Source organism: Anser anser, assembly GCF_964211835.1.
Source record: "Anser anser genome assembly, chromosome: 1".
Classification (NCBI taxonomy): domain Eukaryota; kingdom Metazoa; phylum Chordata; class Aves; order Anseriformes; family Anatidae; genus Anser; species Anser anser.
In genome coordinates, this window is record NC_139720.1 from 165,844,883 (window position 1) to 165,871,924 (window position 27,042).

General features: G+C 34.4%; 1 protein-coding gene across 4 annotated transcripts in view; it reads left to right on the top strand.

Annotated features, from left to right (window-relative positions):
• The window catches only part of RBM26 (RNA binding motif protein 26), a 53,510-nt gene that overhangs the window by 22,590 nt on the left and 3,878 nt on the right, over nt 1-27,042 (top strand). For 2 of the 4 annotated variants that reach the window (XM_083827256.1, XM_083827255.1), the window contains exons 10-21: nt 400-511; nt 1,239-1,398; nt 2,714-2,878; nt 5,608-5,739; nt 6,815-6,886; nt 10,021-10,149; nt 12,262-12,336; nt 12,979-13,149; nt 18,412-18,516; nt 20,022-20,231; nt 22,014-22,100; nt 25,558-25,671. In XM_083827256.1, coding sequence (XP_083683382.1) covers nt 400-511; nt 1,239-1,398; nt 2,714-2,878; nt 5,608-5,739; nt 6,815-6,886; nt 10,021-10,149; nt 12,262-12,336; nt 12,979-13,149; nt 18,412-18,516; nt 20,022-20,231; nt 22,014-22,100; nt 25,558-25,671 — 1,532 coding nt within the window. The remainder of the gene's footprint in view (nt 1-399; nt 512-1,238; nt 1,399-2,713; nt 2,879-5,607; nt 5,740-6,814; nt 6,887-10,020; nt 10,150-12,261; nt 12,337-12,978; nt 13,150-18,411; nt 18,517-20,021; nt 20,232-22,013; nt 22,101-25,557; nt 25,672-27,042) is intronic. The other 2 variants (XM_083827258.1, XM_083827257.1) reach the window with 1 other exon arrangement.

The window sequence follows — 27,042 nt, forward strand, 5'->3', positions numbered from 1 at the left end:
TTCTATCATTAGCATTTTTGTGTGTGCCATTTAAGGGTAGAATGGAGGTGTTAGCAAAAACTGTGAACTTCAGAATATTCTACGGGACGGAATGAGTGTAGTCACTTTGAGGTAGAAGCCTTCTGTTAACACTTCTTTTGTTTTCCTTTTGTATGATGTTACTGTGACAAAATGAAAGCTATTAGCTATTTTTATTGATTATAGCATTTGTTGATAGTTAAGATTAAGCAGAGAAGTCTGCATTCAAAATTTGATCCAGTTTGATTGAACAAGGATCGTGGTCATTTCAAAATAAAGTTACATTTTTCAGTGCAAATTCATTGTGAGCAGAATACTGTTTTGCAGTCAAATGCACAGAAAATGCAAAAATTAACATAGAATTTTTTCATCTGTTTACAGAAAAACCTCCTAATAAAAGCAGTATGAGAATAGTGGTAGATGCTGAATCCAGGAAAAGAACAATTGGTGCAGGGGATAGTGGAGTTCCTACAAAGAAGACTTGGTTTGACAAGTGAGTGATCATTAACACAAGGTTGGCTTAATAGTTGCAGTTCAGTTGAGCTCTTTTCCTCTGATCTGAGAAGTATATAAATTGCAAGCAAGTTAAAGTATGACTAAGCTGACTGTAGTAAAATAAGACATAATACAGAGGTGAGTCAAAGGCTCTAGTAGAGATAGCTAGAGTTGCTTTGGGTGATACTGTGATCCAGTCATGGAGAGCTGAAATGAACTAAGAAACAGTGACCTGCAGCGTGATACTTACTAGGGTTGACAGGATGAGTTTTTAATTTTATCGTTGCCAGTTTTGATCCAGTTGGCAGGTATGTTACTGGCATAAAATGTGGAGTGCGTTGCTTAGTGTCCAGATATACCTGGGGTGACAAAAAGTTGGAAGGGATTTTAAGAGACTGCTGGGACTGAGGAAGGCTTTGAAATAGTAGGTACTTCAGATGTTGGTGGGGAGATTAAGTTGAGAAGTTGCTTTACACAAGCAGATTATTGTCAATTATCTTAGAGATTTATGCTCTGAGGTACGGTGAGAGTATGGGTGGATGAAACTGTAGGTAGGGTGCCTGTGTATCGCACTCCTCTTCAACACTTTTCTAAAATTGTGTGCCTTTTTTTTTTTTAAGTCTGCCAATCTTTGTGTGACACACACAATCCTGTCTGTGAGAATAAAATTTAACTTTGTTTGCTAGCTTGCTATGGATTTCTGGCTTGTTTTTCATTTGTTGCAGGCAAAATTTTAACAGAACAAACAGTCCAGGTTTCCAGAAGAAAATGCAATTTGGAAATGAAAATACAAAACTTGAATTGAGGAAAGTTCCCCCAGAACTTAACAATATCAGCAAACTTAATGAGCACTTCAGTAAATTTGGAAACTTAGTCAACTTGCAGGTAAGATGCAACAAAGAGAAGGCAAGTAGGCTTTGGCTTAATGCTGGAGGTAATTACTAAAAGAATGCCTTGCAGCTTGTTTCCTGAAACTGTTCTTACTATTTTCCTATCCTGTTTCTTAAACGTGATCTCCCTATTTTTAATGAAATTGTCGTTTGAAGAAGCAGAAATGAAATGTTTCAGTCCTTGATTAGATTTTGAAAAAAATAGATAAAATTTTTCAGTAATTTATTTAAAAAATTTAAAATTGTTGAATTTTTTTTCTTCTGCCCTTTCCACACATCTGGATCTTGTGTTACAAACCCTCTTATTTTTTTGAGGTAAATTGTAAATATAGAGAACAGTCCCTGTTTATATAGTTACTTACCAGTTCCATAATGGTGGTTTATCCCTTACACTTACTTCATAGTGCATCTGAGTGACCCACTTTTTAAAAAACATTTATAAACAGAAATAAGCGAACAATTAGAGAAAGGTACAAAAGAGATGCAAAGAACCAAAACTAAGTTAAGCTCGATTGATGTATTACATATTGTAGGCTGCATGCAATGGCAGTATTTTGTACCTAACATCTAAGTTACTCAGCCTGATCTTTCATCGTGCTTTGTTATCAGCAACAAGAAATTCCAGATACTAGTGTTTTCACATATGCTTTCCTGTTTGCACTGAGAGATGGAATGAAGAGATGTTACAGAGTATTTCTTGTGCACTGATACAGTAGAGAATGAATGTTCTGTTCCCATCTAAACACCGAGGGAATTGAAATTTGTCTTAATTGCTCTTAAATGTTTCTTAAGCCATTAAGAAATGAGTGAGAAGAGGGGGAGAGACATGACAGGACAGAGATTACAAGCTGTGCTTATCTTTCAAAAGGTGTAATTTTGTTCTTTGAAGATTTCTAAGGTAATGTGTTCATATCCAAAGGAGGAAAACCAAAATGAACTATGTTGTTTAGCTCTGATAATAGATAGGGAATTTATTAATCAACTCCTGTGTGTGTTTATAGTAGTTGCCTTTATTTCAGTGATGCTTCCTCTTGTCTTTCAAAGAGCTACATATATTTGCAGTTAGGAATCCTATTTTGCTGTTTAGGTGTTCTACTTCAGTGGTTTTTAACTATTAAAGTTGATTAGCTTAATCTCAAGGTTGCTTCTCGACACCAAGCTTTTCAAACAGAATCATGAATGGGAAAGACTCATCTGCTGATCCGTACCGGTTTTAAATCATAAGGTTCTGAAACGGGTGATTTTGTAGTAGCTGTGACACAGATGAAAATCCTACATACAGTAAGTTCTGTTTTTGTTTTAAATCTTAGGTTGCATATCAAGGTGATCCAGAAGGTGCCCTTATTCAGTTTGCCACACATGAGGAAGCAAAGAAAGCTATATCGAGTACAGAAGCAGTATTAAATAACCGCTTTATCAAAGTTTATTGGCATCGAGAAGGCAGTGCACCACAAATACAAACTACCACGCAGAAGGTAGAGGATCTAAGTCTGTTCTGTCTGGAGTTTTACGTAAAATACATTCTTTTAAACATTGTTTTTAAATGTTTATAGAAAGTGAGCTAAATGCTTTTAAAATAAGGAATATTTGATGTCATTCCTTTCCAAAAGTTACTCCATAATTGTAGATTTTTTTACTTCATATACAAGGTTCAAGAGTTGATGAGCAAGGTAGGACTGAAGATACTAAATGAAAGTACTTCTCTGACTTCTGGGGAATTATGCTCTATTATCTTGATGCTACCATCTGCTTGAATAACTTCTATTTTGCTTTAACTACTTTTTTTTTTTCCTTCTGGTGAGCATAAGACAGTTATATTTATTTACGGTCATTTTCTTGAAAGATGATCTCCATTTTCTTCCAAAAGGTGCTGCTTTTTCTAGTTGTCTTCTTCCTTTCCTGTTGGGCTTGCATACTGCTATAGAAGATTGCAGTAGAGTTGGTTTTACCCAAAGATACATATGTTCACACACTCAGACACACACACACACGGAGAGGAAGTGCAAATTCCACTGTAAGAGGGAGAGCTACATTACCCTAATTTTGTGGGAACAGAAGGGGACATTTTACATTTTTGGAGCACCTATTGGTAGTTGTCAAGCGCATCGTAGCATTGGCAAATTTTTAAGAATACAAAATAGTAACTATTGTTACGGAGCTTAAATTCATAGACTGGCAAGCTAAATTGGATTTGTTAGCAGGCCTCGTGGTTCCACTGAAACATAAAAAGATGCTTGGATTCTCCCAAGTCACGTAGGTTATTGGATAGAGAGTTTTATCAGTTAGCTTCTGGCATAGCAGTTCCCTCTAAATACTTATGTATCCTCCCTGATTAGATTTGTTGTCACTGTGGAACAGTCTACACTCAGAAAACATGACAAAGACTTTGTAGAAGAAATATTATTGTATTTATATATGCTGATATAATAACTAAGTAATATAATAACCAATATTAGAGGATTCTTTCAACTGTTGCTCTGGGTTTTTAATTCCTTCGCTTTTCTTGATGGTGTATGTCATCATCATTGAGAAAAAATGGCCCAGTTTTCCAAATCAATCCTGCAGTAGGGTGTTTTGGGTAGCAGTTTCCTTTGTCTCCTTTTGTAACAAATATTCTGCTTACTAAAACCCCATTTTTGTAGGTGAAGACACCCACCTCAGTAACTATCCTGTTACCATCCCTTAGGTTTGATTTTGGATTCAAATTTATAATATCCCTGGTCTGAACCTGCAGTACTCAACATTATTTTCTAAGCTTGATTTACATCAGATCAGCCAGAAGAGGGCAGTGGAGTATGTCATTTGCACGAATACAGACATTGGCTCTCTAGAGTAGGATAGCTGGAATAGTCATTGCCATCAGTTTATTTGATGATTATGCTATCCGCCTGGGAGTATTAACTGTGTATTTACAACCAGATACCAGATCTTTATACCTGTGATTTTGTGAAACATGTTAAATAGTCTTAAGGATTTTAGTTATGTTGTTAGTTTCACAGCACACCACCTTTGATATGTAAACTTCAGTAGTTTGAGATTGAATCCCAAGTCCAGGTGACAGTAATAAAGGTTCCTGCTTCACAAAGAGCAACCTTTTGTCTCGTGTCAGGAAACTACAACTTGAAGTCTACTATGGGGGCAAGCGGTCAGTAACAAAATTTAAACAGGAAATTATAGTTTTAAGTGTAATACTTTCATTTTCTTCTACCCTTATGTACAAAAATTATCAGATCGTTGAATGAGTAAACAGGTATTTTTAGTTCTTAAGCCTCTAGGGGGTGTGAATATTTACTTTTTATTTAAATTAATATTTGTTGTTATAGCTACCATTAGTATGGAAACACTTTTTTTACAGTGCTTCAGGTACTATAGTACTTTTTATAGTATTTCAATTTTACAGTTTTTATGGTATTTCAATTTATAGTACTATAGTATTTTATAGTACTGCAAATGCTTTATGTATAGCTGACTTCTGGAATGGAGGAACAGATTAGGTGAGCTCTTGAAGGTTTCTTCCACTTCTGTTTTTTTTTTTTTTCCATAAATACAATGGCAAGTTTGCTTAGAAACTTAGAAGCATAGGGTTGTTTTTTTTTGGCTTAAGTAGAGTTTTTGCCAAAGAAAAAAAAAAAAGTGTTAGCTATCAGGGTATCAGTGGTAGTTTTGAAGATTAGCTTCTGTTTTCTGATTCCTCAGTCCCACTAGTGCATGTCTCCATATTCTTCCTTCTTTTTCTCTTTAGTGCAAGTTAAATACATAAGAGATGAAAAGGGATATATATATCAGTGTAAAAAGTGAGAATCTTTATGATACAAGTTCGTATTCTGCCATTCTCTAGGTGTTTGATGAAAGATTGATTTGTGAAAGGAATCACAGATGCCAGTTTTTATTCAGTTCAGTTTTGGATGGAAATTAAGATAAGTCTAATTAGACATAATTAATGGAATCAGATCCAAGTTTGTTTGATCCGTGAGCTGCATGTGCCAAATAAATGTTACAGCTGTATGCACTTCACAGTCAAAGTAACATCCTAAATCTCATGAAGTGTTTATTTTTGTAGTCAGGTGAAAAGCTGTTGAATGGTTGGAAAGTGTAAATATAAATGCCATTACAGGAATCTTGTGTATTTTTTGAACTGTATATGTAGTAGGCTTTTGTTATTAATATTATGATGTGCTTTTCTTGGGGTGGGGGGGTGTTACAGGTAATACAACCCTTAGTTCAGCAACCTAGCTTACCGGTAGTGAAACAATCAGTCAAGGAGCGATTAGGTCCAGTACCTGCAAGTAACATTGAACCTACAGAAGCACAGAGTGCCAATACGGAAGTCACTCAGGTATGTATGATCTGCAAAAAAAAAAAAAAAAAAAGGACACATTTTTCTTTCTGTATTAGGTTCCATAGTTATAAATATATGCCAAGAAATGTATCAATTATAGTTAATCATACAGTGCAAATAAACATTTACTGCTTTTAAGTGCATTTAATTTGACTGAGTGATGTTCTGATATTACAGTTTTTCCTAAGTGCAATAATACGTGTCTTTTTTTCACCGAAGTGTGGTACTTAACTCTTTTTAGCATAACTTTTTATTTAGTTCAAAAAACAAAAGACTCTGAAAATGTTTCGTTAATGTTATGCTAGATGTGAATTTTCAGATTTCAAAGTAAAGTTGATTTCTACTAAAAAACTAAATGCTACCCTTTTTAAATTCCATATATATTAAACATCTCGACCTGTTTGAGACTAATGGTCGGCATCTGAAAGTGTTCTCAGTATGTGTACATCACCCTTAAGGAAGAAGATAGTTGTAATATCAATCCAAATCATGACAAAATCTGGCATGTTACTCACATATGAAATAGCCTTTAAATTTTGATTGTGTTGGAAGTATCTCATAAATAACACTGTGTCACTACTTTAGTTTTCCTTCTGAAAAGGAAGAAGGCTGCACCTTTTAAATTCAAAAGGTTTGAATTTCTGATTTTAAATTCAAACCACAGCTTCCTGCAAATGATTCCTGTAAATAGCAGCTTGTAGAACACAAAAAGTGAAGTGTATTTAAAAGGGCCTGTCTTGGAAATAATCTATTAGCATGTTGTGGATTTCTTTAAAAAAATAAAAACATGCAACAACATAATGTATGATTCCACATTTGGCTGTATCTTTCTTTTCTCTAATATATTTACAACACATAGGAACATATTAGCTGTTGAAGTCCTATATATCTAAAATGCATTTTTCAACAGCTTTGATATTATTTTGCTTATAATGTTGCTCAGTAATCTATGATTTTATTACGTCAATCTTATTTTTTTAAATCCCTAACATTTGGAATTATACAGGAAACTAAGTTATTATATTCATAATGTTAAACATACCTGAAAGTTAATTTTGTGTTGTTTTCTTAGAATGTGACTAAATTATCTGTGAAGGATAGACTGGGTTTTGTGTCAAAGCCAGTTACTCCTGCAACTGAAAAGGTAAGAGAATCTCATATCCCCTTCCTCTCACATTTAACTCCCAAAGAATTATTTTTATTATAAAATCCCTTGTATCAATATTCAGTTTGTTTCGTAAGTAATGAATAGTCATTTGTTAAAGGTTAGTTTTATGGAGTGTAGTATATAGAAACTCTGATTAGCTGATAGCTAAATGATTACAATAAGAATAAAACATGCTAGGAGAGAAGCTGCTATTCTGTGTTTTTTGTTTTAATATGATAGATTCCATTTATTCAGTCATGAAAATAATTAGAAATGTTCTAGGATCCTGAGTTGTTAGAACAATGCCAAAATTCATTTCAAAAAATATATAAATGTTGGTACTGCATATGAATATTTTTAAATCATTCCTTTCAAAAAAAAAAAAAAAACGACAACACAAAAAAAAAATACACACACAAAAAAAATCTCCAAACAACTGCTTTTAGGCTTTTGTGTCCCTTAAAAGGTGATGCTGTAAACATTTTTTGTCTTAATTGGTCTTACAATTTTGTAGTACTTATGAAAAGATGAAAGTGAAAATTAACCAGAAAGGACTAAGAGAGGTAAGGTGGGAGAGGTGCATTTGAATGGTAGTTAAGAGTTACATATTTTGTCCAGTAGTAGCAATTTTCATAACAGTTGTTGATGAAGTTTACTACTTTACTACTAAAGTTTATAAGGCATGTTTTCAATCTGTTTAGCACCTAAGGTCATGGTCTTCCTCGGTATTCATAACATTCATTTGAGGCAACTTCTGGGAGAAAGGCAGCAAGTTTTACCCAGTAACAAGATTCATCTGCCTAGTTATATACCTTTTCTGTTCTGAATTGGCTTTGCCTGAAATTAATGCAGCATCCAGTGCATTTCCCCCTATCTTACAGTGCATCCATTAATGCTGATAGTAAAACTCATTGCAAAGTTATAGTGCTATGCTTTGCACACAAAAGTAACCATTTACTGTTGAGTTTTAAATACAGATGTCTCTGACTCATTTCCAAGCCAAGCAGTCTACCTAAATATAGTTATCTTGGCTTCCTGGCTATGTTCTATTGCATTCTTGTTGCCTTAAATTATGAAAATACATAATACTATGTATACCTGAACTACATTTTACATGTATATCGTATGTCTACTTTAGAAATAGGAAGTCTGCTTCAGTTTAAGTGGGAATACTTTTTTATCTTTCTGCAACAGCTGAGTTATGCTGAAACACCTTTCTACAAAGAGCAAATTCATGCTACAAGAGGTTTTTCCACTGTGTTATCTTACAGTACAGACTGATTTTGATAAGCTGCTGGACTGTTCAGTGGATTGATTGTGAAGAAGCAGTTTCCTTTGGCATTTTTATTAGGGTTCTGAAACTTGTTTTGACCTAATACTTCTCCCTTTGCAAGGCAATGCTTTGTTTAGTTTGTTCTGATAGTGCTCTACGTCCATTAGAACTTAGTACGTTTACAGCTGTCAAAAGCGTAGATATCATGTCCTAGATGTTTTTGTGCTTCTGACTAAGTGCAGGGAATGGCAAGAACTTTCCAGTAAGAAAGTAGGTTGGTTTGCCTCCCAAAGAGCAGGAGGAAATGGAGATGAAACAGTCATCGTGATGCCTTTTAAGATCTGGATAGGGACTTGCAGTTTATGAACTTGTGAAGAGTTTCACTGTTCTCTCTTGAATAACATTAAAAGACTTACAAGACCAGTAGTGTGTTGCTTCTTGCTCTTCTGTATTAGTTAATGCAGGTACATCTGCTGCAGCATCTCTCATTATTGTTTAAGATGAGTAAGTGCGGTTCGTTCAGACATGAGGAAATTTCAGGGCGAAAGGGATGTGTCGATATATTTGTTCTTTACTCAGTCCTCTCTTTGTGATGTGGCCTGTCCTAAAGCTACTTTATAAAAGGAACTACATAGTTGGGATGTACATGCATTGACATGCTTCAGTAAGTTAATAAATACAATTAACTCCATCTCCTTTTTGATGGCCTGCTTAAAGCATTTTATATCAGCTTTTTTTTATATCCCATAACATGCTTTTTTTTGTTGTTTTGTTTTTCCATCTGCACTGCCTATTCTGGAAAATATCTATGGGAAGAAATAGTATCAATAGCACAATGAAGTGCAAATATTTTATATGAAGTGTTCCTGTTACTCTTATGATGTTTTGATCTTTTGTGTCTTTCTAAAGTTTTGTGGCTGTTCCTTTTTTTTCTCCTGTTGTTGGGCGTTGTGTCTTACTTTATGGAGTGCATGGTGACCAGTAGACTCTGCATGCATCTTTTAATTTTCCATGTATATAAACTATTTTTTTAACTCCTGGAGATGATACCAATTGCGTAATTGTTGTGATTTGCTCACAAGGCAGACAAGATCATGGCTATATCATCTCCAGCAGTTAGTCATGGATTTTTTCAGTACTAATATGGCCAAGATGTACTTTAAAAGAGTGTGATTAGAAACAGAACATTCCAAGTCCTCAGGTATTGAAGAGAAGTGTATGTTAGAGAGGTTGTATAGCAGGCAACTATGCTCTCAGTAGGTCATGGAGAAATATCTGTATCTCCTTAGAAACATTGGAAAGAGAGACATAGGAGTCTTTTCCTTTCCTGTATGATGTTCAAGACTTCCCTATACCTCTTACCTCTTATTGATTGTGCAAGCTGTATTTTGCACAAGCTGCATATGAGAATTTTGTCTACTTTGGACTTCAGTTTCTACAATTATGTTGAAATTTAGCTTAGAAAATTCATGCAGCTATGGAAAATTGTATTTTAAACTTCAAAATAAAAAAGAAAAACTTGAGTTATTCTTGGGCAAATCAGAGTCTTCTGTTTTTCTTAATTATGCTCAAATACCTTAAATTTTACATATTTTAAACTTGGAAGTACATATGAAATGGAAAGGATTTATAATCTGATGTATATAATTCTTATATATTTGATGTGATGCTGCCTCTTTAAAAGTTGTTTAACTTCAGCAATTCCAAATAAAATTGTTATGCCAAATTTTTATATTCATACCATCAAAACAGACAAAAGAAAAGACATACATTTTTTAAGCAGTCATGTTTTTTTTTAAGAAAAAAAAAGCACTGAAGTTCACTGGCAAAAAAAAAATAAAATGATTTCCTTCTATAGGTTTTATCCACTTCTACTGGCTTGACAAAAACTGTGTACAACCCTGCTGCTTTGAAGGCAGCACAGAAATCTTTGCCTGTTGTTTCCACTTCCGTGCTAGACTCTAATGAAGCACAGAAGAAAAAACAGGTAAATTAAATATGCTTCTTTATAAAATGGACCTAGATTGGGAATTTGTGACCACTAGAGATAGTGCACTATATATATTCATCTCAAGAGCATAGATGAAACTAGCTACAAGATAAAATTTACTATAACTTTTTTTTCAAAGGACAAGAAAATTCAGTATTTGTTTTATTATTATTTCAGTGTATGTTCAGGCAGCGTAAGCAGATGTAAAGCTCTTCAGTAGTTCAAAGTGCAAAGCACTTTTTACTGGAAACAGAATCTCCATGTTGAGGCATGAATTGTCTATTGTGAGTGACAAGGCAGTTTAGTAGTCACTGGTCTTCTCTCTTAAGCCTTATTGGAACTGGCCTTAATTCTCATTAAACTGGCCTTTTTTCCTCAGTATACTTTGTACTTGCAGTGACCAGTATTGTTTCTTCATCCGGTAGAACTGAGAACTGTATGACTGCATTTTATTGTTTCCAAACTGTAGTTCTCTTGCATCCGTTTCTGTTTCTGCGTAGTACTAGAATTTCTCATTTTGAAGAGGAAGTACAACAGAAATGTGTTTGGCCTTCAACGGGTCACTTAGTTGTAGTATAGCTTGCTTAGAATTTTCAAAGAGCCCAGTAAAGCTCCTTTTTTTTAGGTTTATTCTTGCCTTTCCTAAAAACTAAATATAGGACAACATTTACCTCACTGGCTTCAAATCACAAATTAAGAGTTGAATATTAAGTTAGGTTCAGACATAAGCATTGAAAATAGTATAACCATTATACTACTAAGCCTATTGGTAAACTTCTATATCTGATGTCTAATATAATTTGAAATAGCAGATTGTGGCTGCATGTCAGTTGTGGCATTGGTCCAGACTTCAAAGAAATCACTTCTAATTTGGAGATTTTATTTCATATTTGTCCCCCAAAACATGTTTTTCAGAATTAGAGCCTTTACCTTTCAAGGTAAGAAACTGGGTGCTTATGAAATGCTGAAAAACTTGGAATGAAATTAATGACTCATCATAACAGCTTTTTTTTTTTGAGAGAAAACACTGAAGACGTGCTAAATGATTGGTTCTTTTCTCTTCTGCTCTTTTCCTGTCTTCAGAAATTATGATATACAAGCACTTGTGGAAAAACATGGTTTTGTGGGACTCATTCCCTTCTTCCTTCTTGTCACCCTGGTTTTTCTTAGAATTCATTCCCACATCTTATCTTTTCTTTCCCTGTGGAAAAAAGATTGCACACTATATTGCAAACCTAACATTTCACGCAGCAGAATTTGCCAGTATTTGGAAAGACATGTACAAACCTTACTACTATTTCTTTTTTTATGGCTTTTGTGCCTTTACACTTTGTATATGGTAATCCACTTGCAGTCTGATACCAGTTGATTGGTGATCAAAATCATCTTCTGCCACTTTTATCCTGTTAAATATGTTACTATTAAAGCTCTTTATTGCTTTCTGCAACTATCCTGGTGCCTAAGACCTTTTACATTCTGTATCTGAGAGCAATTGCTTTCTCTTTAGAAGCATTGAGCTGAGTGCAGCAGCTGTGGCCATCTCCTCCTACATTTCCTTCTGAGTGCAATATGTCACAAATTAATCAGTTTCAGTTGATTATGATTTGCTTATTGGAATGCCAAGATTCTGTTTTTAGCAGACACAAAAGAGATGATTTTCTGTGGGTAACATTTCAATTTTAGAAAATAGAATGTATTTTTTTTCTGGCCTGGAACGGTACTGGAGAGTGTGTTTAATTGATTGACTTGATTTACAGTAGCTTTCAAGATACCATCTGTGCAAGTATGAAATCTTGTATGCTTTACCTCTTGTGGTAGTGTGTTATTTTGCCTTTCAGCTTTTGGTGGAGTTGTGCTAAGATTATATTTTATGTAAGTAATGAGGTCTTCCCAGCACATACGCAAATAAAGATAACCAAATTAGTGAATGATCTCATGATGCTTTGATTTCCAAAACATAAGTATTTCCTTTCGGTACTTTGAGTTTGTTATTAGTTTTTTCCTGATATTGTAAGTTACTATTTTACAGCTATCAGATATGGTGTATTATGCTTCTGAAATTGTTTTTCAAAATCTACAAACTTTCTGTAATTTTTTAAATGTTTTTAGGAAGCGTTACGACTTCAACAAGATGTGAGAAAAAAGAAGCAAGAAATCTTGGAGAAGCACATTGAAACACAAAAGGTAAACTGTTAGCACTATACAAGGCCAGCAGTTCAGTCATAGAACTCAGTTCACTTGAAAATATTTCAGAATTTGTTGGCAAGAGCTGCCAAACTGACTTAAATTAATGTGCTAATGCTAATTCAAGGGAAAACATGCTAATTTTTTAAGTTTAGAGTTTTAATCAAACTTGTCATGTTAGTTCACTTAAACTCGAAGCACCTACAATTTAGATGTTTTTTTTTTATTTGAAATTAAAAACTTTAGGTGCAAAATGTGCTTTTGGCGAACAAGTGCAAGTCACAGAGTTCTATGCTTGGCAAGAGCAAGAGAGGTTGTTACTGAAAAGTACGCATGACTGCACTCAAGCTTGGGAGGGGAAAAAGGCCAAAATGTCATTTAGGTTGAATACAAATATTGGAATAATTTCAATATGTTCAGCAAGTCTGTCCAAATAAAATAGAGATGCTAGATGTTCATTAGCAAATTAATTAACCAGAGATTAAATTATCTGAATATAAGCTGTTAAAAGCCTTTTTTATTGAGTTTTGAAGATCATAGCAAGGGAAATGCAGTATTCTATTTTTCCATTAACTGTGGTGAGTACAGGAAAACAGATCTGTAAGTGTAGTTTAAAAGTAAATTTTTTTTTTAATTGGACAGATGCTGATTTCGAAGCTGGAGAAAAATAAAGCCATGAAGTCAGAAGATAAAGCAGAAATCATGAAAACACTGGAAATATTGACTAATAGCATTACCAAGTTAAAGGATGAATTAAAGGGTGTATCATCAGGAGGAGGGACTCCTCTAAAAAGCATGAAAACTAAGACTCAGGTACTCAAGTTTTGGTCAGCTTTCTAATAAAATGAATTTACATGTTTACGTCACCAGAAGGAAAATATGCAGCCACATCAGAGGTATTTAAAAGTATGCTGTTTTAATTTTGAAGTCTTCTATGAAGTGAGATTGTTTTTGTTCTCTCTCTTTAAAGGAGCACAGTTAATTTAAAACCAGTGCTGTTGTCTAGAAGTTTTACCTGCTGCTACACAGATACTGTAGGAGGCTATAGCAAGGTGGGGCTGGTCTCTTCTCCCAAGCACCAAGCAATAAGACGAGGAAACGGCCTTTAGTTGTGTCAGGGAAGGTTTAGGTTGGATATTAGGAAAAACTTCTTTAGTGGAAGGGTTGTGGAGTATTGGAACAGGCTGACCAGGGAAGTAGATGAGTCACTGTCCTGGGAGGTATTCAAGAAACTTGCAGATGTATTGCTTAGTGACATGGATTGATGGTGGACTTGGCAGTGCTAGAACTAGATGATATTAGAATCATTTAGGTTGGAAAAGACCTCTATGATTCTGTGATCATCTGGAAGATACCAAAACAGAAATCCTATGATTGTCTTTTGCCTTATCCAGTCTTTTTAGTCTGTTCATTTCGTACATTGTTAATAGAAACAACGAAAATAGTATTTCTTACGCAAAAGGCTTATCATTGTGCAACACAGATATCCACTGGTCAGGTTAAATACCCAAACCAACTGCTTCATGAAGCTAGTTGACTACTGAACTGGTACATATTTTTTGTTTGTTTGTTCTTTTTACATTGCTGAAATTGAAATGTTTGCAAAATGTTCTAGATAGAAGATTATACTGGTTGGTATTCCTTTGATTTAGCTATCCATGTTTGGGTTGAACCTGTTGAGAAGAGTTTCTCTTCTGTGCTATAATTATTGCTAATATATTGCTATAACCTGTTTCTTGACTCTGCTTAAAGATGCAATTACATTACTTTTTTTAAATCCAGTATTACTCTTTTTGTGAAAGTATTTGTTCCTAAACAGATGACAACGTGATAAAGAGTTCAGCAAGACTTTGAGAAATAATAAATTCTTAAGGAATTTTTAAGAGGCGTGTTAAACATATTACAGGCTTTTCTTGCTTTATCGAATGAGGAAGTACATAACAATAAAGGGCTATATTTTTATGCAGTGTATTTTCAAGCAGCACACAAAAACCCTTGATCTTTTCTTGCTGTTTTCATTCGGTTCTTAAATCTTCGAATGCTTAATCATCTGTACTAAAGTTTGGGATTCTATTGTAGAAAGCTGGTGCAACGTTACAACCCAGATTTAGTTTAAACAGGTCATTAGTTTTCATTTTGACAGAACATTTCTAATGCTTAATTTTACTTAGAAATATGGGCATTGAAAGTAATTGCAGAATAAATTACAGTGATGTACAGGTACGGGGAAAAAAAAAATCAAAGAAGTACTGAAATGACCTGTATGTACTCACTGTAACTTCTTTCCTTGTTTGTCAGTCAGGAAGAAGTTGGAAGCAGTGCATCCGTATCCTGAAAATGGACATAGTGTGTGATTACTGGGAGTTGGTTTATACCTCTTAGAATGACTACAGTTGCAGTGGAATAAATAACTCTGTTTTAGGAGGGGAACAAGAGTTAGTAACACCAGTATTCAGACACTGCTATTTAAACTAACCTTTTTTGTAAATGAGAGATTTTTCTGATGTTTTCAGAGAGAATTGATGCTGTCTGGTGAGAAAGTATTTCTTAGAGGTCTTCGATGAAAGAAGTTAACTTCCTGTAGAGTGAATTTGAGCCATAAAAGTCCTAGGAATTGGCAATATTTTCAAAGTTGCTTTTGATTTTTTTTTCCCCAGTCACTTTCTTGTTCTTAGTATGCTTGGGAATGGTTTCCCAGATTATTTGCTCCATTATCCTCTCAGGTATCGTGATGAGACTGACCAGTGTGTACTTCCCTAGATCTTCCTTGCCCTACTTGAAGGTCAGAGTGACATTTGCTTTTTCTCAGTTCTGAGGAACCGCCCCCAAATGCCATGACCTTTCAAAGATAATTAAGATTGGCCTTGCAGTGACATCAGTGAGCTCCCTCGGTACTAACTGTCGCATCTATAAGGTCTCAGGGATTTGTGTATGTCCAGTTTGCCTAAATGTTTGCTAACTTGAAACTCTTCTAACAAAGATAAGTCTTACGAGTAAAGACTTGAGGAGAAGGTGACATTGAGTACCTTGGCTGTTCCCACATCTTTTGCTACCAGGTCCCCTTCCGTATTCAGTAGTGGGTCTGCATTTTTCATAGCATAGTCTTCCTTTTGTTGCTGATAGACCTACAGAAGCTTTTTTTGTTCCTTACCAGGTGGGCTTTGGCTTTCCAGAATAGTACCTGCATGCACTGGCAGTCTGTCTGTATTGCTTCTCTGTGGTCTGAGCCTGCTTCCACCTCTCCTACACTTTGTTTTTAGATTTTTTTTTTTTAGGAGTTCCTTATTCATTCATATAGGCCTCCTGCTGTTTATTTCCTGCATGTTTTGGAAGGTGGGGGATATGATTCTTGAAAATCAACCTGCCTTTGCAGCTTTAGCAAGGACCATGAGGTGGCTTCCAGTTGCCTAAAGAAGGCCTCATTTACTGCTTCTAGCTGATAAGATGGTCTGTTTTAGACACCCACTGCAGTGTCACCCACATTGGTGTGCCATCTGATAAACTTTCAGCTGGCTCATCATCTGTCCCTAGGCAGAGCTACATGCATTCACACTTCCCTCACACACAGAGCGCAACTCCTGTTTCTCCCAGGCCTGGCCTTCCTGAAGAGCCAGTATCCATCCACCGCAGCACTCCAGTAGTGTGAGTTACCCTGCAATGCTTCTGTAGTCTCTATGAGATTGTAGCCTTGGAACTGTGCAGACATCTAATTCCTCCTCTTTGTTTCCTGTCACTTGTATCAGTGTACAGCTTCTTTAGAAAAACACTGATTTCCCCCCAAAATAGAGGTCTTCCCCTACAATACTGTTCTGTAGGCCCTCCTTTATTTGTACGTATTGATATGTGGTAGCTTGAGGTTATCCCTCTTCAACCCTTTATGTTGATCTTGGGATCACTTCAGTCCACATCACTATTCAGTTGGCAACCTGGTCCACCAGTTCCTCACGTGACTTTAGTTTTTATGCAGTAAAAGTGAGATGATACACTAACTTGAATTCGAGCTTTTAAGCAATTCTTCAGGCGTTGTTTTATTTATTTTGTAATATGGAAAGTGAAGAAACAGTTTAAATGCATTTCATATTGGACAGAACATCTGTACTGTAAAAAAGTTGATGTTATTGATAGCTTTCTTCTTAGGGAGATAGTGTATTAACTATGAGCATTGCTTTGGTAACATTTAAAAGAGAAAAAAAATCTGAATTTTGTGAAAGGGAGTAATTAAGACCATCCTTCAGTTAAAATATATTACTTTGACAATTTTCTGAAAGGCTTTGCACAAGGTTCTCTTGCATTTTATTAGCTGTTAAATCCTGGGCATTTCAGAAGTCCCTGCAAACTTGCAGGAATAGTTATGTATGTGAGGCCCATGCAGGTGTGTCGTTATCTTTACATATTTTTGTCTGTTCCAGTTCATGCAGATTACAAAATCCCCTTCTCCCGAGTGTAGAAACATTTGCTGCCTCCTGCTATGTCTTGAAGGAGGCATTATCTTCTTGAGACCAGGCACAGCTCTATAAAAAGGGGAGTCTTCATTAAGAGAACTAAAAATAAACCTCAAAAGTCTAGAGACTTTATGACACCAGGGTCACTGACTACTTTGTGAGTTCTAACTACTGGTCATTAAGAAATTTCATAGGTGATTGTTTTGTCGTGTCATTTATTTAGTATAATGCAGTGGGATTGGAGAGAAACAGTTTCCAGTTTTGAAAACTTTGAAAACCATTATACAGGAGATGATTTTTTTGTGGTTGCTCTAGATGGTGAAAAATGGGGATGAAAGGGGTTCAGGTTGAAGTTGCCAGTTGAATAATCCAGCTTTTTTTCTTTTAAAGCTTCCAGGAAAAAAAAAACACAAAGAAACAAAGAAACAAAAAATCCCTTTCTTTATCATTCAGTGGTGATACTTGGTTTCCAACTGTCACAACTGCGAAACCTTCATCTCTTGACAACCAGCCTTTGAATACATTACATGCTGTGGTTTTGAATCAACGGGTGTAAATGTAAAACTATTTCATAGTCATCTATAATTTTCATTTGTGATGTCATTAGAACATTTGGCTGCTGCTTTTTCCATTAAAACAAAAAAAAAACAAAAACCAAAACAAAACAAAAAAAACCAACAAAAACAACAAAAAAATAGAACAACCAACCCCAAACCCTTTACAGTTTGGAACTTAAAATAATTTTCATGGTCACATAAAAGCTCTTTCCTGCACCTGTACCATGACCTGCACCTCTGTGGTTACCGTGAACACATCTAAATTTGGATTCAGAGACACCTTTCAGTTTCATACATATTTTTGAACTTTTAAATAATTCTTTCTAAGGTACCAAATGCTGGAGGGCAATTCTGGATGTATCAGAGTCCAGCTTTTTGTTAGCAGAGATCTTTTTACTGTGCTTTTTTCTACTGTGGTCTGAACAGAGCTACCATCTGTGCTTGTGATAATCTTAGAAGCTTTTTGTCATTACTGATTATAGATTGTGTATTCATTCATAAATCTGCTTTTTTTTATTTTTTGTAGAATCCCTTTTATCTCATCATCACCATCATTTAATTTTGCATTTTCTATTTTGTGTATCTGTAGTTTAGAACAAATTCTATTGGCTTTGGCTTTGCACAGTAGACTAGATGGCTTTGACATCACCAAGCTCAGTAACATAATACTACATGTTGAAATTTTACCTTGCCAAGACGCTCCTAAGCTTTGTGCTTGGCTTATTTTTTTAAAGTGGAAACCTAGCATTTTAAGCAGTATACCTCTGAAGTTACAGCTATGATATAAATTAATAAGCCACAACTTAGTTAAATTTAAAATTCCACTGCATGCTGTAGTTTTCAAATTCTCTTTCCTTAGAGTTTCTAGGATTTTTTTTTTTTCCAGATAGAAGTGCTGTGGCAGACTTCTACCTTACCTGAAGGCCAGCACTGGCCAATCCTTAACTCACTGTATATTTCTGAAATAGCCTGCTGATAAGAGTGTAGCAATAGATTCTTGAGTTTCATCAGAAAATTGTTTCCTCAGAAGCGAATGTAAACTGCGGAACTAATAATTTGCTGTAACAATTTCTTAGATGCAGAAAGAGTTACTAGATACTGAACTGGATTTATACAAGAAGATGCAAGCTGGGGAGGAAGTTACTGAATTAAGACGAAAATACACAGAACTGCAGCTGGAAGTAAGTTTGTCTCTTGTTTTGTAGCAAATAACTTTTAATGAAAATATATTTGTTAGCTTGTGTGTTACATCAAACTTTTTCTTCAGTGCAATATTAAGTTGCAATTATAAATGGAGACATTTAGCAATAATATATAAGAAATTTCTGAGCTCTCCTTAACTAGAGAATTAGTGCTATCTTTAATTTTGATCTCTGATCTATTTAAATTCTGTAACTTTAAAATGACATGGCATTTTACAGACTTAGGGTAGTAGTACTTCCTTGAGAACATGGATCATTAAATTGTTGTCTATAGGTGTATTTGATACAAAAGAATAAAACACACAGCTTGTTCTTTTCTTCTTGAATGTCAACATTCTCTTAATAACCAAAAAGACCAAAGTACCAGAAAGCAATGTTATTACAGCATTAGTTTCAAGGAAAGATGGACTTAACAAAATAATTACAATGTCTCAGAAAGTGTTCTGTGTACAGAAATACGCTTTTTGTTAAAGGAATTGTTTCTACAAAAATTTGGAAGTCTATGCAAGATTCTTTATGTCTTATTCTAAGGATCTCAGAATACTGTTGGAAGTTATTGGTATAATATTGTACTGTCTTGAATATATGATTTTGTAGTAGCTACTTTTTTTTTTTTACTCTGAAGCAGACTAGTGTGTTGATTAAATCCCTATTAATGAAGTTTTGTCATGTTTTATGTATAACTACATATGAACACTGTGCATGTATATACAGCTAGGTTGCATTAAAATCTTACTTCAAAAGTAAGTTGTTACGCAGCTTTGGTTCTTGTGAAAATAGGTTTGTTAATAAGCTAAGCCAGCTGAGTAGAGAAATAACACAAGCTGGAGTTAACAGTATTTCATAGGTGTTCTGAATGATTTCATTAATAAAGAACATCATCTCCTCATGAATGATATCGTTGGCATGCATTCAAATAGTGTTATTAGTGGTTTAGTTATAAACAAACGCTGTAGGGTATTATTTGCAACTTATTTTTAAATGGCTGATGGAGGTACCATCACCAGCATTTTGACTTCTAGAGAATGCATGACTGTTCTTTAAAAATGGAAGCGCAGATGTTGTAGGAATGGAAATTAGTGACTGTAGACCCAAATTTTTAGAGAATACTTTGTCCTTGGAGGTGCTTAGTAGAGCCTCTCTTTCATACCCCACAGTCCTGTGGCCAAAAACTACTATGCTCCATATTTTCTTGTCAAAATGAAAGTCCTGTCTGTGAGTTAAGAGAAAATTGTTAGTCACCACATCAAGAAATTTCAGATGTTACACTACAGTCTAATCTCCTTTGAGGAATTGTCCTCACAGATGAGGGCTCTTCTGACATTCTTTTTTTTTGAATACTTTGTTCCTTTTTCTGTTCCTGTCCTGTTTTTGATCTGTTACTAAAAAGTAATACTTTTGTTAACGTCTTATTTTAAAACCTGTAAGCTGCTCTGTGAATGTGTTTGTTAAAAAAATCACTATGTTATGTATAAATATCTTAGGCTGCCAAACGAGGGATTCTTTCTTCAGTTCGTGGTAGAGGGGTTCATGCAAGAGGTCGGGGTGCATCACGTAGCAGAGGTAGAGGAATACGTGGACGGGGTAGAGGCAGAGGAGTTCCTGTGCATGCGGTTGTGGATCATCGACCTAGGGCATTAGAAATCTCTGCATTTACAGAAAGTGATAGAGAAGATCTTCTTCCTCATTTTGCGGTATGTTGTAATTTCACTTCTTTTGTTCTTTGGATGACATTCTTCTTTCCAATGACTTTTTTTATTGATTTAATTCATCCGGAAATGTTATTTAGGACTGAATCTATAATGTGATATACCTATTCATGATTAAAAAAAAAAAAAATTAAAATTTAAGCAGTGTTTTTTAAGCAAGTATAATAAATTGATAGTTGAACAGAAATAAATAAAACTCCTTTATCTTCCATTTAAAAAAAAAGCTTATAATAAAAGCATATTAGCTTATTTTGAGGAATGAATGCTGAGAATATCAGCACTGACATCAGTAACGTGTAAGTAAGTGCTGTCACCCTCCTCTAGCAAGCACACATCACCTTGGTGTTTTCTTTTGTTTGTTTATTTGTTTGTTTTCCAATATTTAGTTTGAGTGGTTGTGTTTGAAGTTAGAAATTGAAGAGCCACTAAGTCTGGTAAATTCTACCTCAGTCATTGCACTTAATATTTCCTGCCTGGCAGCTGAGTAAGCAGCTTTTGGAAAGAACAAGAGTTAAGAAAAGTAACCCGCCAACACTACTGTATTATTTTTTGAGGTCTCGTGTTTCCAGGAACTATATATGTCTACATGTGTAGATACACAACTTTCTAATGACAGACTGAACATTTAAACAAAGATTTTGTAAATTTTTGGTGTAAAACTAAGAACATCTAACTTTAAAATTAAGCAGTACAATCCGCTTGGTCAACCGTAAGACATTGTGAGTCCAGTCTGTATGATGAGCAAAATAAATAAACTTATTTTTAATCCACAGCCTTATATCGTGATTGAGTCTCCAAAATGGTATTGCTAAAGTAAATTTCTGTAGCACCCTTTCATATTTTCCATTTCACTGTGTACTGTTCTAATAGTGACTGCAAAGAATTATAAAACTGAAAATGGAGAATCTGTCACTGTTAAAAACTTGCTGTATGGCATCTGTTTATGGCTATAATTTTGCTCAAGACTTAGTGTTTCCTTATACTTAGGTGATTTTATTGCAGCGATTGTTAAATTTACAACAAAAATATTAACAAACTTATTAGTGTCAACAAATACAATTTTATTCACAGTATTACTCTACTAACACTGAGGAAAAAAAAAAGTTAATCATTTTGTTTTACAAGTTTGGCATTTGTTGTTTTTAAACTTGCTCCAAATTCCGTGGAAATGTACTGAGCAGCATTTCTGTTTTGCAAAGCTTAAAAGCAACTGTTAAAATATCACATCTCTCTGCACTTCAGTGGTGCATTTCACCTGTGTAAATGTGTTGGATATTGCAGCTTATGCTGATGGCAGCATCAAAGAACCTTAGAGACCCTTGCCAGGAATATATGGGACAGGATCTTAAGATGCTGAAATTAAGCTAAATTGGAAACTTGGCTGTGTCTATCTATCTATGTGTCTATTAAATATTTTTGTAGAAGTGTATCATAATAGACTAAGGGAGTAATCTCAAGATCTCAACTTTCTGATCAAGAGAGAAGTATTGAAGCAGAAGAACTTCTTTTTTCTGTTGTAATTTTACTTCATTGCTGTATATTTACAGTTAGGAAATCCGAAGACTACAGTACTTTGTGTTTTCAAAATGGAAACAAAAACATTATTTCTTGCAAAGTACTCTGATTGGCATTGAGGCTGTGAAGGGGTACACTATTCTAATTCTATATGCTTTTTGAGGGCCTTTTGTTTAGGACTTCATTTTTAGAGGGGGAGGATAGAGGGGGAGGACTATTTTACCATTTTTTTTTTCTTTTTCATATTAAAAGCAATATGGTGAAATTGAAGATTGCCAGATAGATGACTCTTCTCTCCACGCAGTGATTACCTTTAAGACGAGAGCAGAAGCTGAAGCTGTGAGTATAGGTCTTTGTTGAAAATACTCTGCAACATTCAACTGCTTTATACTTCTATAACTGATTAAATTTAATCTAGTTAATTACTCAAAAACATTTAAAAAGAGGTCTGACACAGAAGTCTTAATTCCAGATTAAACAAATCTGTCAAAACAGCATGTTACTGAAATTCTTATGAAATGAAGATGCTTTAAATAAACCGGGGAAAAATACAGGATGTAAAAGAGATCAAGACAAATGTTGGAATTCATAGCTAGATGTCCTGGTTTGTATTTATTTAATTGCCAGTTGTTTTTGCATGGACACCGCACTGTTTTCACCTGAAGACCTCACAGTATTCTGCAGGTTCATTGACATCCTGCAGACTGAGCCTGTGCATTTTGTTTGGTATTGTTGGAATCTGTTTAGTATTTGTTTTCATACATTTGCCTGAAAATTTAGGATAGTCTAAAAGTAATCTTATACAATATATAGTTTTTAAATTTCTTTATGAAATTATAGAAGTATAGAATTACAGAAGTAACTCTTAGAAACTAAAATCCAGCATTGAGGTTTGTTGTAATTCAGCATCATTGCGTACAGATCATTAGGACTTTATGCTTTTGGTTCAGCAGCAGTCCTGCCTTATTCAGTAAATATTGTAGGCAGTATATGAACCTGTGCAAAATACCAAACATAGTTGTTCTGCAAATGATTTTGTTTTCTTTAAAATCCTTGCATCACTGTTGGGAAGGAGTATCCTGAAAGTAATAGGGCTTCCCGAAAGAAAAAGAATGGAATCATATTTACGGTATGGTTGTATAGAAAGATTTCATTTTATATTTCTATTTTGAACAAAGTTTATATTTTTGCACAAAGTTCATCTTGTGGCGATCTACTTGAACAGAATTTTCATACTTGGCGAGACTCTTCTCTTTCTGTATGCTTTATCTTGAGAGACCACTGACATGATTGACAGAAATACTCACATTTACAGTGCAAATGAAGCCAGTGGGGGGCAGTAGTTTTGAACACTTACAGTATCATAATGATTATGATATATATGATATAGATGGTACAGTATATAATAATTTGATGAGAAATAATGTAATAATCAATTGATGAGAAATTTTGAGAAATAATTTGATGCATTATTTTGAGAAATAATTTGATCCATGTTCCAAAGAAACACAGAAATATGGTTTGTGAAAATTCTTTGTGTAGCAGTGTTGAGCGCTAACTGTACAGAGATTGAAATTATTCTGCAAAAAATGTAATTAGTGTGCATAGTATATAATGACTGGTAAGGAGAAAAAACAGTACTGTACAACTGTATTGAAGGCACACATTACAACAGTGAACAAAAGTTTTGTGGAGAATAAGAAATACATAAACACAGATAAAAGCTGTAATAATTAGTATACTCACAAGTGGACTGAGTTATGGTTGAAATTTTTAATTTTGGTGCTTCCTAACATTTTATATTTGATTTTGCACCTTTGTATTACCTAATATTATAGTTGTAGCTTATATAAGAAATATTATAAGTATTACATAAAAAATATTCTCAAGTATTGAGAGTAGCTTACACTTAAAAATAGATGACCTAGGAAAATTATCTGTCTTTATGTACTGTCTGAATAACATCTCTTCTTCTCTCAGATGGACTATGGTTCACAAGGAAGTTAATAGATATTATTTGTCAGCAAAATACAGGTCTTACTGTTAGAACCATTGCTGAAAAATTGGCCTGGAGAGTAATTTCAGCCTTAGTTAAATTTCTGTCCCTAAAAAACAGAGAACAGTAGTTTTGGAAGCAAACACAGAAGTTTTATACATATGTTTTTATATATGAAGTGAAGAAATTTTTATGTATGAAGTGTGTGAAAAAAAGGATAGTGCAGAAGATGCAGAAAGGTATTTACAGGGGAGAGGGGAGACATGGTTGGTGGAATAGCTGAAGTTAATTGTATATATTTGTTATTCTTCCATGATACATTTCACTGCATTTGAAAAACAACACATTTTTTTTAATTGTTCTCCAGTCCAGTAGATGAAGTTTTCAAGCTTTATTCAAGGTGAAGTTTGGAATGTGATCTTGGAAAGTGGGGAGTTTTTAATTGGATTAGAATTCTTTATCAATTTGTTGTATGTCCACAGTCCAGTTAGCATTAAAACTTCTCATTTTCATGTAACTGTAATTGCACCTTCATTTTGAAAGGAAAATTTTATGAAAACTGTGCTAGGTCAAATACAGTAAAGTCTATATTTTTCTTGATATTCTTCTATATTAAATATTTTCACTGGAATTTGTGTGTTTATTAGTACAGCAGACTTTAAAACTAGTAATTGAAGAAGTTGTAAATATAGAATGTACTTGTTAGAAGCATCTGCTGTGACCAATTGTGAAGTAAATGCAGCTAATATTTTACCTTCTTAAATGAAAAAAAGGCTTAAGCTTTATGACCATATATGTTCTAGCCTGGAAGGAAGGAAGAGGAGGATTCCCTGTTGTAAAATGTTGCATTTTTATGTAGTAGTAATTTCTTCCAACGATTACAAGTTGTTTCTGGACCTAAATGTCACGTATAAGTAGTTCTAAAAATTCTAGTTGTGTGACATTGTGATGAGACCATGGACGAAAAGCTCCTGAGCTGCATTTTAATAGGCATAGAATCTTTTAAATTTATCATAAATTTATATGTACAGATTTAAAATTTATACCTGGGGACTTTAATATCACACAATTCATGTTCAGATGTCATTGAACATGTAATTGTTTCTACATTTCACATTATGCTGTGCTTTCAGATTGTACTATAAATCTTTTGTGACTGTGACGGTTATTTCGGAATGTTGCTAACACTGATTTATGCTAGTTCATGTTACTTTAATTTGAACATACTATTTCCAAAGCAGCCACTTAATGCATCTGGCACTTACAACGGCATGAATATCCCATAAGTTAAAATTTTTTACATTTCAATTACAAAGGCTTTACAGGAAGTGGAACATTTTCCAGTAGATTAAGTTGTAATCACAAAGGTGTTGTTTGTTTGTTTTAATGTTAAATCATTTGTGTTTGTGGAATGCCTTGTTTCTTCCAGTAAGTAATGTGTTAACAGTGTTGTGTCAGTCTTTGAAAGGTGAAGAACACATCAGGATAGTTTTAAAAAAACAAGGAAGGTATTGGGTTCAGTATGTTACATCACCAAATGATACTTGATTTTTAAGGTCTATTTTGTTCTGAATACGTTTTGATCGTCTAACTGAAAAGATGTGTGAATTCCATGTGTAGTTAATAAGTTGTTTTGTTTTAGACTATAAACAGTGATCCAATGTGGACATATTAAAACTTGGATTTTCTTCAGAAAAAGCAGACTAGACTGTTGGCTTATGTCTGGGATTTAAGTATTAGTAAAGTTAGTATTTCCCTCGACAAGGAAATATTTAACTAAGAAGTTTAAACTTATTTTAGGCTGCAATTCATGGATCTCGGTTTAAAGGACAGGAGCTGAAGTTGGCATGGAACAAACCTGTTGCTAGTATGTCAGCTGTTGAAACAGAAGAAGCTGAACCTGATGAAGAAGAAGTAAGCTTTTTTTTTTCCTTCTTTATTTCTTAAGATGAAATATTTTTGTTTCAAAAGAAAACGATCTGTTGATTCGTGCTTCTTGAACCTGACTCGTGTATTAATATCAGATAGTGGAGTAATCTATTAAAATTTTTCATTTTCTGGGCTATTGACAGTCCAAATACTTTATTTTTAATTGCAGGAATGTTCCATTTCTAGAGGGTATATCTAGAAACTGAAAGACGTGGGTTTGAATTTGCATGAGAAATACCAAAGATCTTGTCTAAAACACAGTTATTTGTACCATGTCCTTTAAGCACTAATTTCTTAGAGGATCATATCTCAGAATCTAATTTTCCTTTACAGTGAGAGATGTCTTGGAGGATGCAGGTGAAGTAATAATTTAGATAATCTACTAACTTCGTTTAGACATCTAAAGTACCCCTGCTGAGTGTCAGTCTTCATCATGGTGCAAGGAAGATATTAAAGCCTTGTCCAAATAACTAGGTTAATACAGGAATTGTTGGGCTGCATTTTTTGGTAGGTGTAACATGTTCAAATTTACATACATTTGTGAATTATGGAAAAAAAAAAGTGTCACTTGAGGAAAAAGTCAAGCAGCCTTTTTTCAAATTTATTTACTGCCAATTAACTGTATATAAATGATTGCCATAGAAAAGCTGAAGTACCCTTGAGTTACTCAGAGCTGTATTCCTTCATGTCTTTTTCCTATGATATCTTGGTGGACCTACCATAAAAGCATCTTCACAAGATTGTTTTGATATAACCAAATTCAGTCTTTTTACATTTGTTGGCATTCAGTTTCCATTTTTTTCATTATCATTCTTTTTTTTTCCTGAAGAAATGTAGTTTGTCTGCTTTCTGTCTCTAAATATGCCATTTTATTTTTACCGTGTTAAAGACCGGTAGTCTGCTTCCACCACTGAGTGTGCAGTTCAGGCATTTGTGCATTCTGACTTAATAAATGTTGCTCTTCTATATACAAGCCTCATACATTGTCAAGTAGTAATGAGCTGGGAGTGACTATACTGAGTAATGTTCAGAGGTTCTTAGATATATTGTCACTTCTCCATCAGGAATGTATTGCTTCTGAAGATCAACAGCAATGTTTGCTACTGTAAGGAGTCTACCTTAGTGGGCGGTCTCATTGAGAAACTCCTTCATTAAGACTTTGTCATTTTACATAATGAAAGAAAGAGCATGCAAAGATAACACAAATACTTCAGAGAGTAAAGAAAGTACAGACTGATTGGTATGTGATCTATCGCGAGATTTAGATTTTAACCCCATATGAAGATACTGAGTGTGGAAGGGAACCTCTGGGTTGTAGGAAAGTTGGAAGTGGAAGGGAATGAAGATGGTAAAATG